General features: G+C 51.9%; 1 protein-coding gene across 4 annotated transcripts in view; it reads right to left on the minus strand.

Annotated features, from left to right (window-relative positions):
• The window catches only part of LOC101332234 (L-gulonolactone oxidase), a 31,976-nt gene that overhangs the window by 8,676 nt on the left and 9,905 nt on the right, over nt 1-13,395 (minus strand). For all 4 annotated transcript variants that reach the window (XM_033857613.2, XM_073805818.1, XM_073805819.1 and 1 more), the window contains 3 exons: nt 10,713-10,898; nt 3,207-3,314; nt 2,293-2,369 (listed from right to left, as the gene is read on the minus strand). In XM_033857613.2, coding sequence (XP_033713504.1) covers nt 2,293-2,369; nt 3,207-3,314; nt 10,713-10,898 — 371 coding nt within the window. The remainder of the gene's footprint in view (nt 1-2,292; nt 2,370-3,206; nt 3,315-10,712; nt 10,899-13,395) is intronic.

Genomic DNA, 13,395 nt, shown 5'->3' on the forward strand with positions numbered 1-13,395 from the left:
TAAAGTTCATTTTTTTTGTCTTTATAAAAGAAATCCATTTTCACTGTAGATGTGTTGGGAAGCCAAGAAAGCAAAATCAGCCTTCTCCTTGCTTCTCCTTCTCCTGCAGGGGTTGGGAGGGTGAAGGGTACACGCTGCAGGGGTTGGAAGGGGAGGAGAATGCTGTCTCTCTCAAGGCAGATGCTCTCTGGTGTCCCAGGCCAGCACGGCCATGGGGCAGCTCCCACCGGCCCCAGGGCACCAGGCTGTTCTCAGCACAGGAGCTGAGCTTGGCCCTGGTCCTGGCTGACCCTCCAGGGATCTGTTCCCGAGAAAGCCTGTCTCTCTGTCCTGGTCAGCCAGGGCCAACACCATCACCCCTACAGTTGACCGCTACTGAACACCTCAAGGACAGAGACCAAGCTTTTCATTAGCATTTCCTACACAAATACTATGAGCCTCCCCTAGGTGCCAGGCGTTCTCTGGGGCTCTGAAGATTGACAGTGACAGGACAGACAGCATCCCTGCCCTCATGGGGCTACAGTGAGTCTGATCGCAAAGCAGCCATTAAGTCACCAGGTACCCAATCCATCATGTTAGTTTTCATTCCCGCATCCTTGGGCACATAGTTCAGCGAGAGGCCCAGAGCTGCAGGGATGAGGCTGAGTGGATGCAGTTTCCAGAAGACATGAAAACGGGGGCCACATGGGCTGTGCTCAGAGGTCACGGAGCTCCCCCGGAGCATCCGCCCTGGCTAGGATGTGCCAACTGTGATTTACAGCCCAATTCATTTAGATGCTCCCTGGGCCCGGACTCCACAGACACAAGCACATAAAGCTGCCAGGCTGCTGTGATGGAAGGGGAGAGAAGCTGGCTGGGCATTTTCCACTCTCACCCCCGATCCGTTATCTGATGGAGTGATGGCCTCTAGGTTGGACTCACCGTCTTTAAAAAGACACCAAAATCCTCAAGATAAAAGACTAGATGGCTACATTTGATAAAATTAAATACAGCTACACATCATAAAACACCATGAAAGTGAAAGATAAGACACCAACAGGGAGACCAACACACATAACCAACACACAAGGGAGACACCAACACACATAACCAGCAAAGGACTGGTGCTCAAGATACATGTAACTAAAGCTGTACAAAACACTAAGAAAAAAACAAGCCAATTTTTTAAAAGAACAAAGTGCGTAAATGGGCACCTCACAGAAGAGAAATCTGAAAGACCAATAAACTGAAAAGCTGGGCAGCCTTATTAATAATCAGGGAAATAAGAATTAAAAACCATAATGAGGTACCATAGCACACAAAAATTTAAAAGCCTGACAGGTCCAATTTTGTCCAGCTTATGGAGGACAGAGAATCTTACAGGGCTTGGCAGGTAACTTGGTATTACTACTTAGGAGAACAACTTGATCTTATAAAACTGAAGATGCTTATACTTGGTGACCCAGGAATTCCACTCATGATTATATACTCAAGACATCAGAAGCAAATTTCCAGAATGCTCACAGGAACGTTGTTTGTAATGGACAAAAAAATTCCTGGAGACAACCCAAATATCCATCAACAAGAGCATGGATACATACATTGTGGTAAGTGCGTACGGTGAAAAATGAATAATTACAGCTATTCATATCAACATGGAAAAATATCACTATCAAAGCTGAATTACCAATTTTTTCTTTCAGGATTCAGAAAACTACAGTATCAATAAAAGCAAGAGAATGATAAGCATAAAGTTTGGGGGGGTGGTTTACCTTTTGGGGGAGATACTGTGATCTGGGAGTTCCACCAAGAGGACTCCAATTTTACTAGTGTTGTCTCACTCCTTAATACGGTAGCAACAACAAGATGTGGGTGCTTACTATATTAGTCTTTATATTTTAAATTTGTGTTGCCTATATTATTTCCATGTATGAAACATTTCAAAAATCTTTATCTGATGCCATTCCATGTCTTGGCTGGATACAGAGTCACGACTCAAGGCCCCATAAAACCTTCCCCATCACTCATAGTTACGTGTTTGGTAGCAGACATGGGGCCTGAGCCTGAGCACAGACTTCAGGCTGGGAAGGAGGTAAGAAACAGGACAATACGAAGCTTCATGACACCTGTGAGCCGGGGAGTGAGGCTTGGGCACTGGTATTTTTTAAAAAGCTCCCCAGGGTTGAAAACCCCTGCTCTGGACCCAGGAGACAGACCCAGTTTGCACAACTAAGTAGGATGTTGTTGTTCTGATGGACCACATCTGCAACAGTATATGGCAGGTGCTGGGAAAAGAGACACTTGCATTCCTACCTGATCCAGAGCAGGAACTCCAGTAAATAGAATCCAACAGCATAGTCCCAAAACCAGTTGGCCGAAGAGGAGGGAGGCTGGGAAGCAGAATTTGTGGTCAGTTTGGGGCCAGAGCTGAGTGTCTCCTTAGAAGGAGATGTGTCCCAGGAGAGGCTGTGTGTGTGTCCTGGGGGAAGGGTGACCCACCTGCCAGGATGATTGAACGCCTCACTTCCTACCGCTGATTCCCATGCCCTATCCCCTCGGTTTCATGCTTTTTGATATGTTCAGGTATTCGTGTATTTTGCACAAGACAAAACTGTGCATCTGTCCCTCCTCTTCAGAGCCCACGGGCCGGGTGTCCAGCAATCATCCTTTATGAGCCCTACACCAGCCCCTTACACACAGTAGGTGTCCTGGCTTTTGCCTGACTTGTTCAATCAACATCATCCTAAGTGATGGTTTTGTTTTCTTCTGCTGAGAAGGTCACGGTGGGGAGAAAAAACCAAGGGTTTCTTCACCTGTATGGTTGGGGGTGGGAAAGATGGGGGTGCTGGAGGGAAGGTGGGATGTATTAGCTGGCTTCTGAGGTCTAGCCCAGCTTCCTAGGACTCAGCCTATCCTGTCCTGCCCACACCTCTGTCCCCTGTTCCCCTGCCCCACATCTAGATTGTCTCTTGACCTCACCCCTACGCATCCCTCCCCGCAGACACATGGACCCTTACTGGGCCCACCTTCCTTCTTCCTTCCACCCTCTGGCCTTTTGTGCTTCTCTCCTCAGGCTCAGTGATGCTCACCCTTGCTTTTCCTCTCACCTCTCACGGCTCATCAGCACGATAACAGGCGTCAGGCGCCCTGGGAGCTGGCGGGGGTGGGGGGTGGGGACGTGTGGGAATGGCGGGCTGTGTGTGAGGAGCGGAAGATGCCCCGGCTACCTTGTTGGTGTGGTCCTGGTAGATGACGCTGACGTTCTCGCTGTGCGGGAACCAGAGGAAGCGGAAGTATTCGGATTTTTTCAGGTGGCTGTCCAGGTTGTCAAGAACCTGTCCAAGGCAGGAGGGAGGAAGAGAGATTATATTGGTCACAGGACGACGGTGGGGATGCTGGGAGCCAGAGCCCACCATCAAAAGAAAATACCTGAACTTGTCCTAACATTGCCAAATAGCACAGAATGTGTCTTATAAGATGCTGGACGTTAACAATACCCACTTACAGGTGGACTTCCTTTAGTAACTTAGAGGACAAAAATGACCTCTCATTTGTTCTGGCTTGAGTAATTACTATCTAAAGTTTGGGCAAGTGCCTCAGTTTCCTTATCTGTAAAGTGGGATTAATAACAGTACCCATGTCAGGATTGTTATGAAGATTAAATGCATTCATGCTTAGAAAGTGCTTAAAACGGTGTCACAAGCTTGGCGAGCCCTGTACAGGTACAGGCTGCTGCTGCTGCTACTGTTACATTGTCATTGTCATCATCGCTCATCCCCACAAGGCCTGACATGTCGGGGGCCCTCAATGGAATGGACAGGAGAGCCTTGCTCGAATACGGCTCATCGTTTGCACACGTGGAAATAACGTCGCAGAGCAAATCACGTCTCCTTGACATCCATCAAGCTGATACAGGACAAGTTCTGAGCCAAAGCAGAGACGGATTTGGGGTTTGACAGGCAGCCGGGAGGGAGGGGAGGAGCAGTGGTCTTGGAGTAAGTTCTGGATTCAAGTCCTGGCTCCGCAGCTGCACGACCTTGCAGGAACCCCATCCCCTGAGCCTTGGTTTTCCCACCAATAACATGTGGGCACTTGTGCAGATGAAATGAAATAACCTATGCTGAAGCTTCCGAGTCGAGTGCCTGCCACGTGGCCTGTGCCCAGTGGAGAGTCTTGTTTCTGAATGTGAGCAATGCTGCCACACATTTAGGGCCCCGGCCCTATTCCCCACCCCCCGAGTTCTCAGCTGTGAGTCTCAGGAAGCCCTCTGAGGCCTCTGGGCAGCGTGTCTTCATCTGTAGAAACAAGACCTTAATAGTTTTCCTTCCTTCCTCCCTTCCTCCCTTCCTCCCTTCCTTCCTTCCTTCCTTCCTTCCTTCCTCCCTCCCTCCCTCCCTCCCTCCCTCCCTTGACTGTTGTGAGGACCAAGGGAGTTGATGGATGCGAAAGCAGTTGATAAGCCGTTAAACACAGCTTGTGATTTCCACATCTGATCAGGAAGGGAGGTGAAGCCAAGGTGAAGCGCTGAGATGAGCCCACCTAGAACTTCAGTTTGGAGCATCTGGGAGCAGTGGGGGAACTTTAGAATTCTAGATCCTTGTCATCACTTCAGGGAGGCCCCCTAACTTGTTAACCGATGCTTGATGGGGCCTGGGGGATACAGGAATGGGTTGCCTTCCAGTGACCCGGCTGCCATGCTAAACCTCCCCCGGCCCATGCCAGGCCCAGGCTGCCGGTCACCCTATTGCATCTCCGCATGTGTCTCTCCAGTCTTCCCTATAATCCGCTCCTGCTGCCAAGGACGGTGGCTGACTTAGCTGCCTTCTTCGCTCTCACCGGCCCTCTCGTACTAGCCTCATAATTTGCTCCATTTTTCATCTCTCCAGACAATGTCACAGGGAAGCATCCCAAAACACAGCTCAAAAATCCCCAGCAGCGCTCCATTTCTTACGGAATCGAGCCCAAACAGTTCAGGACTAAGAAGCCTCCTTCTACAGACACTGTCCGGTACCTTCACCACTGGCCACGAGAGACAGTGGAGCACCTGGAAAGTGTGGGATCTGAACTGAGATGTATTGTAATTTTAAAGCTCCATGTAAATCCGCCCCCCCCTCCCCAAAGCTCTCTCTTTCCATTCTATTTATATCACATCCATCCCAGAAGTATATTACAGGTATTGAAGCATACATCTGTCTCTGAAATTCATCAAGCGTCTCCTACAGGTCAGTGACGATTTCATTCATATTTAGTTTTTCCCCAAGGGCAGAGATCAGCAAATTTTCTTTCTGTAAAGGTCCAGATAGTAAATATTTTAGGCTTTATCGTCTCTGTTCCAGCTACACAACTCTACCATGGTAGCGTGAAAGCAGCCACAGAGGATACATTAACAAGGAGCGTGGCTGTGTGCCAATAAAACTTTATTTACAAAAGCAGGCAGTAAGCCAGCTCTTCTCTGCGGGCCGTAGTTTCCCAACCCCTTGCGCTAGAGCTGCTAGCGTAGCTCCTTGGACACAATAAATGCGGGAGGGCCCTATGATTCCTTATTTGAAGAGGAGGGCCTTTTCTGCTGGGCTATAGACCTGGGGAAAGTTCAGGAAGAAACTCCAGAACCCTGTTACTATCACTTCCCTCCTGACTGGGTGGTGGACCCCTGATCCATCACCTCCGGGCAGAGCTGATTTTCTCCTGGGAGAGCAGGGAACACAGTCTGGGGCTTGGATGGAGGATGGGGCTAGGACACGAGAGAGCAGAAAATCCCCCATTTCCTCGTGTACCAGCATCCAAGGCCACCCTATATTGCCCAGAATCTTAGCAGTAAATGTAGTGGTGCCCCTTTCTCAGCTCTGGTGACTGAGAGATGCGTGCCCAGATTTCCACCCCGAATGGAGTGATGAGAGCCACTGTCACATCACATTTTGTGCCTCTCTCCTGACCTCTGTTGTTTCTTTTCCTCCCTGAATTAGAGGGACAAGGCATATCTTTTTCCCTGACACTAAACTCTAAGTTCCTGGAGACATGCACCACGCACGCTCCAGCTCTGTACCCTCTGTGCTCCCTAACTTAGCGTGGAGTGGTGGCTGAAGGCTGGAGCCCAGCCAAGGCCCATCCCATTGTGAGCTTAACTCTCTCCCTTCAGGGCCTACACACAATCCTATCTGGAGGAGGAGGGTCCCTAGGATCATGGATTTCCTCGGTCTGACCTGTGGTTCCTGGGAGCACCATCAAAGGGGTTTGGGCCCCAGAGGAAGTCTTCCTTGGCATGTTATTGGCATGAAGGGCTCTAGAGGATTCATTCCCCCAAAATTAGTGCCACTACTGAGTTGGTTCTTGGGACCTGGTTACCAGGCGCAAGAGCAGAAGCTGAGAGCTCCATGTCCCATGGCTGGGGGTTACCCAGTCATCAGCGAACGACCACCCAAGATAGTGGCAGGCATTGGGATGCTGCTGACAAGGCTGGTGTGTCCCTGGGACCAAACCTGCTTCCCAGAGTGTAGCGGGAGCGGGTGATGCAGGCAGCCAGCTGTACCCCTCACATCTCATTATGGTTTGCATGGCATAAAGGGCAAAAGGCTGACAGCTATTTCCAAAATCCTCATGTCTTCCCACAGGCTGTGATTTCATACCAATCAGACTGCAAAGAGTCAGAAATGCTGAGACTGTCACGAAAAGCCATGAAGGCTGCCCTTTTCTTGGCCTCACTGCCCAGAAGCACTGATTCCGAACTCCCCCTTCCCCTCATATGGCTTTGAGCAACCTTCAGAAACCGTGTTGGGATGTAGTTAAGGACATCAGTCACGGGAAGCACGGAATTGCACCTGAGATGGACCACACACAGCATGGGTGGGAGGAGATGCGGAAAATCCCAGAAAGGGATGGATTTTCAATAAATTCTTGACCCACTGACCTTGAGTTACCTGGTATTGAGGTCTGTATTTTGTGGACCCTGGGGAGGTAAATAGACCTCAGATAACATCCCTGCTCTCCAGAAACTGACCACCAAGCAGGAAGGAGGAGGGAAAACAAATGTTAAGAGGCTGAGCAAATCAGGGCAACCAGCATGTGTGGCCTGGAAAGTGCAGTGTCAGATTCAGAGTCTAGAATCTACCCACAGAGCAGGGATCAGTAGGTAGTGTTCTCTTCGAATAAAGCCAGAGGGAGGACGGACTGAGGGTCCCTCTCTCGGAGGCTATAAAGGGCAGTGGACTCAAGTGCTGTGTGTCCTTGAGTCCTGACAGCAACCCTGTGGGGACAGTGGTGCTCCTATCCCTACTGTATCGGTGAGGAATCCAAGCTGGGGCTGCGGGAGGGAGGAACTGTGCAAAGTCACAGCGGGTCAGTGGAGAGGGCGGTCTGACTCAGAGAGGTGTCACAGGCTCTACACTGCACCCTCGTGGTAGTGGTAGCTTTCCTGGGACTCTTCTAGAGCTCAGGCTGGAAGCCCCAGGATAGATACACGTGCTGGATGGGAGGAAGGAAATAGGAAAGGAAAGACACACAAGGGAAGGAAAAGTGGCCGAGAAGCTGAATCTTCAAACCCGCCTTTACATGCAGGAAGCCATCGTCACAGTCCTTTGTCCTGGCTTCCGGTCCTCTCCTCCAATGCCCTCCTGTGGCTCACGGCCAGCCCACCTGGAGTGCTTGGCCATCAGGGAGCCCACCCTCGTCTAGAGGGGACATGAGGCTGGGGGGCTGTGTGCATCTCGGAGCAGCTGCTACTTAGAGGCAAACGCTCGGGGCAGCGTGGTCTGCAGCCCCAGGGGAGGTGGGACAGCTTCCTAGACACCTGAATGGCAAGAAACTGGGAGCCGATGTCAACGTATGAACCCAGGAAGGTTTACTGTCTTCCTATCGGTTCTCAGGAACCTGCGTGCTCCTGGAAGTGAGGCCCCGTTATTTTTCCTTTTGGATTAGAAGGAAAACCTCCATGCAACTCAAGAGTGAGGAACAACTGGTCTAGTGACGGTTCTCCGATTGGTCCTCCTTCCTTCCTCTATGGGCTGTTTCCTCTTATACGGAAGCAGCCTGGGTCTTGGATCCCACCTCCATCTTACACTTCTTCCCAAGCATTCCCAGCCCCTTGAAGGGGCCCCTTAAAGACTGCTCTGAGTGGAGAGAGGGCAAAAGTGAACTGAATGTGGGCCGATTGACTGTACATACTGCCGGCAGTAAATGCCAGGGCTGTAAATGCCACCCACCCTCTGTGCAGTCCTTATCTGTGGCCGGCGACTGGGGGCAGGGAAGGCTGTCCGTGAGCGTCCTGCATATGCTGATGCCGGGCCCGACAGAGACCTAAGCTGGGTGTAGGGCGCGGGGCGGCATAGCAGCAGGAGCCGCTAGTGGGTAGGGAGAGAATCCACGGGGGATCTGCTGACTCGTGGAAGAAGGGGAAGAGCAGGGTCTAGCCCCTGGAGGCCTTGCAGGATGGGCTGGGGTCCCAGGGGAAGGACGGGGCCTTCCCACCAGGGTTCATGCCCCTCCTTGGGGATAAGGGCCGAGAACGTCACCAGATGCTCCAGGGGAAAGAAAGAATAACGTAAGAGAGGACCCTCTGTCTCCAGGGCTGGGTGACGAGGTGCGGGCACAGTTTTGTATCGAAGTGTCGCACTGTTTACAGAACGTCCGCACTGAAAAGGACCTCGGGGTTCACCTAATCTGACCCCACTTTTAAAAGACAAAGAAACCGGGGCTCCAGAAGTTTGAAGGACTTGGTCAAGGTCACACAGACTGAGCTGCACAGTCAGGCTTGGGGCCCTGCCTGCTTCCCCAGAGCCCTTACAATATACTCGTTGAGTGTTATTGTTGTGTAACTCTGTGTGTGTGTGTGCGCCCGGGGGCCAGTCCTACTTGCAAAAAAGAAGCAATCTCTTTATCTCTGGGTCAAAGTATTCAGCTTCGAAATGAACAAGTTCTGACCTAAGTGAGAGGCAGGAGAATAGATTCAACAACTAAGCACGTTAGAGCCCCTTTCTGGTTGAAGGGGGTCTCTGCCCAGCTCCCTTCTTTGCCTGAGATGCCCACCCACGCTTTAACCTGTCCACTGCTCCAGAGACCATTCTCACCGAGGTCAGCAACGGCTCCTGATGACCAGACCCTCGTGTTGATCCCTGATTCCCCACAGCGTTGGACTCCTGGCTGCTCTGTCCCGGACACTAAGTACTAAGGCTCCCTTCTCTCCTCCCCCAGACCCTCTCTCCGTGGGTGATCTCATCCACTGCCATGGTCAACCGCCCAGGGGGCTGTTGATCTCTGCTTTGGGCTGAAACGCATCTACCCCAAATTCATATATTGAAGCCCTCATCCTCAGAATGGGACTATATTTGAAGCTAGGGCCTGCCTGGAGTGAAAAAGAGGCCTAGATCTGCCCCTTAACGCTGGTCTGGGGAGGCAGACTGGAGGTGGCCCCCAAGAGCTCAGAGCCCGGGGTGGTTCCAGGCAGTCACATGGACCAGCCCCACCCGCATGGGGCTCCCTGGCTCAGCCATGCATCATCATTGCCAAGCAATTCCTTCTGGGGCCAAAGCATCAGGCAGCTCATTTGCCAATACAGGTCCATGCAGGCTCAGCATTGATATTCTAGGGATGAATGCTGCGTCCCCTACAGGCATCCCCAGAATCACTTTCTCAGCCACCAACTGGGATTAAAGTTTCTGGGGTTAAAGTTTCACCAAACACCATGCCTCTGAGTAAAGGGCCTTGTGGATCTAAATCCTTTGCCTTGAGTTTTAATGCATTAGAAATTCCAGTGGTAAGGATTTTTAGACCAGATTCTAGGTAACAGTATTTTCCATTTGTCACTGACTAGGTACCATGGGGAACATGTTTTAATACTGAACTAGACACTTTGCAGGTGTTATCTGATTTAATCCTCAGATTCCATACTTTAAGGTAGACATGATTTACTGTGCTTTTAGATGAGAAAACTGAGGCTCAGCAAGGTTCAGTGGCTGGCTCAGGGTCACAGCGTGGAAGTGGTACTGCCAGCATTCAAGGCCAGGTCAATGTGGTCCCCAATCCCACCATAACCATGTGGGGCCAGTAGTGCTTGCATCACTGCCGACTCCATCTGCACAGAGGGTCTACCTGTATTGAGTGGTGAGGTGATTACGGAGGAACTCAAATGCCAAGGAACTTGGAACCATAGATTTGAGTCCTATAGCTTAGTGATCACCAGGGATGGGTCGATGCTTGCCAGGCATTTCAGGCCTACTCCATGCTACCCATCCATCCATCCAGTCATTCATCTCATTCATCCATCCATCCATAATCCATTCATCCATCCATTCATTCATGCATGCATCCATCCATCATCCATCCATGTATCCATTCATCCATCCATCCATTCATGCATCCATCCATCCATCATCCATCCATGTATCCATTCATTCATCCATTCATTCATGCATCCATCCATCCATCATCCATCCATGTATCCATTCATTCATCCATCCATCCATCCAGCTAACCAACATGGGTTTTCATTCATTCAGAAAAACACTGCTATCAATCAGAAGCTATCCTTTCTGCCCCCCATCATCCAGTTCCTCTGAGCTCCCCTGACCTGCTCACAAAGGGATACTGCTACAGTAACCTAGGGCCAACGAAGGTCTGGTGAGGTCAGCCCACTGCCCCATGCAGGGGGCCTACAGAGCCGCGGGGGCTCTCAGTGGTGCATGACTTACTAATACCCTCCATTTATTTTCTGAGGCTGAGCGGTGATGAAGGAGAGACAGTACCTCTGTCAAGGTTGAGGGAAAGGAAGTCTCCTGCAAGTAGAACTGAGGCACGCACTGCAGGGTGATGGTGAGGACGACTCCAAGGCTGCCCAGGTGCACCCGTGCCGCCTGGAACACCTCTGCGTTGCTGGACTCAGAGCACAAGAGAATGGTCCCGTCGGCCGTCAGGAGGGTCAGCGCCACCACCTGGCAGTGGGAGAAGAGCCACATTTCAGAACCCCTAGACTTTGCGTGATGCCCTCACTTCCCCGTTTGTCCTTGGAAGTGAGGCCAGGTGTCTCCTAGTCCCAGAAGCCCACCGTCATCTGGTCACAGGGAACTTTCCCAGCTGGGTCTCCAGTCACAGCCTGAGGGAGCCTCAGTCTTGGGGGAGGGAGGAAGGGGAAATGGGGAGAAGGAGGCTGTGTCTGGGTGGCATTGGCCCTCAGCCGATGTGGTTCCGTGGGACCCCAGTGGCTTGTCCTCCCACCACTGCCTTGGTCATTCTGTGGACTTCACACTCGGGACGCAGCGAGCTTGTCCTCTGCCGGAAGAAGTCTAAGATGACACAGGCTCCAAAGAGCCCTGAGGCCCTGGGTACAGGGGGCTTGTGAAGGCAAAGGGAGGGTGTGTGTGCATCCGGGGGAGAGCCGGCCCTGCTGTCCCAACACGCAGCCCGGGGACCAGGGTCCCCTGCAGGCTCTCTCTGCCTGTTGCCCCCCTGGGCACCGACTCGAGTCCAGCTTCTCATTTGGGGACCTCTCACTTGCCTCAGGAACTAGATTCCCCTACTTGGCCACACACAACTGGAAACCTCTGGTCTCTGCAAAGAGTGGGCTGCGCAGTTGAAGACAGGCGGTTATCATCAGTATCCCTGCCCTTGGCCCCCATTTCCAGAGGAATCCTCTTGCATTGCCTGTGGAAGTACTTTTCCACACTCTGCTACCTGCTCGTTTGGATGCAAATTGCTTTCGACATGTGCAGTTGGCGGCTGGGTGCTCAGGGTGAGAGAACAGATACAGCTGAACTAATTCTAATTAACGAAAGAGGAGACATTGGCAGAAATGGGGCACGGTGGCCCTCTGTGGGAGTGAGGGCGTCAGAATGATTTTTATAAAAATCAGACTTTGGGGCTTCCCTGGTGGCGCAGTGGTTGAGAGTCCGCCTGCCGATGCAGGGGACACGGGTTCGTGCCCCGGTCCGGGAAGATCCCACATGCTGCGGAGCGGCTGGGCCCGTGAGCCATGGCCACTGAGCCTGCGCGTCTGGAGCCTGTGCTCCACAACGGGAGAGGCCACAGCAGTGAGAGGCCCGCGTACCCCCCAAAAAAAAAAAAAAAAATCAGACTTTGTCTGAGATCCAGGGCAAAGCATGAGAGCTGCCAGTGAAACACTGCAGCTGGGTCCAGTGACAATAAAGGTGGACAGTGGTTCACCAGCTGTGTGACCTTGGGCATGTGACTTAACCTCTCTGTTCCCTCATCTGTGAAATGAGGAGAATAACCAACTCAGAGAGAGTATGTGACGCACCCAGCTAACTGCCTGGGATACAGTGGATATTAAATATGCCAGTCCCCTCCCGTCTCCTGCGTGCAGGGGCCCATGCTGCTCAGCTGAGCCTCCTCAGGGAAGTGGCCAGTAAATCTCATGTGCATTTTGATTTCTGGCCACTCAGAATTCTTTTCCATACTCTGCTGATCATTTTGTAGAAACTGAGGCAACCAGCTTGACCTCAGCCCTGGAGAGCAGACTAGGACTGTGGCCAAATCTTGGGAGGGGTGGTTTATTATCCTTCAGCCCCAGTTACCACTGGGCTCTCCTGGACGGTGAACCCCGCTCTGAGAGGGTAACGACAAGTCTACGCAGGGCTCTGAGTGCCTGGGAATCAGGTGCCACAAAACCTACCTTGCTTTGCTTCGTAGTCGAATGCCCTGGGCCTTTCCCCTTCCCTGGCTCACAGCATCCCCTCAGGATGCCTCTCCCTTGCCTGGTGATTCTCTGAGGCTTTTGTGCTTGAAAGAGGGGGGGAGGAAAAGGACAAGGGCCACCAGTGTGAGTGCATAAGGTTGATGAGAAAGCAAAGTGCGGATTTAAGGGACAGTAACTCTGAAGTGGCTCCCCCTCGTGGTGTGTGAGAAAACAAAGTGAATCCTTGGAAAGTGCTGTTGGTCATTTCCTTTCCACCCCATGCAGCTCTGGACTGGAGCACGTGGGACCAGCTCCCAGAAGCCACAGTCGGACAGCACCTGCCGGGGTGTCCGTCTTCCTTAGAACAGAGGAGCCGTGCTCCTGGCTGGCTGACTGGGGAACACGTGAGCCATCAGTGCGGTCACGATGCTGAAATTTCTTTGACAGTGTAGTGTGGGCTCTGGAAAGGGCCTTGTCCTACATACAAACCCATCACAAACATGTACTGAGCACTAACTGTGTACACTCAGCTAAGCACCTGCACGCACTGCTGTTGCGATCATCCCCATTCTCCAGGGGAGCAAACTGAGGCAGCCAGAGGGAAGAGACCTGTCCCCTCCCTGGTCACACAGACAGTAGTCAAAGAGCTGAGAGGCAAAAGCCAAACCCCAGCACTTAGCAGTGATGTTCCGATGGCCAGAGGCCACATGGCCCAGAGTGTAGGTGGACTTTGGCAGGGAGGCACGCGGTGAGTTACGGCCAGCATGAGGGTCTCTCTCTCTCCCCCGAGGGTGAGC

This window comes from Tursiops truncatus, chromosome 6, assembly GCF_011762595.2.
Source record: "Tursiops truncatus isolate mTurTru1 chromosome 6, mTurTru1.mat.Y, whole genome shotgun sequence".
Taxonomy (NCBI): domain Eukaryota; kingdom Metazoa; phylum Chordata; class Mammalia; order Artiodactyla; family Delphinidae; genus Tursiops; species Tursiops truncatus.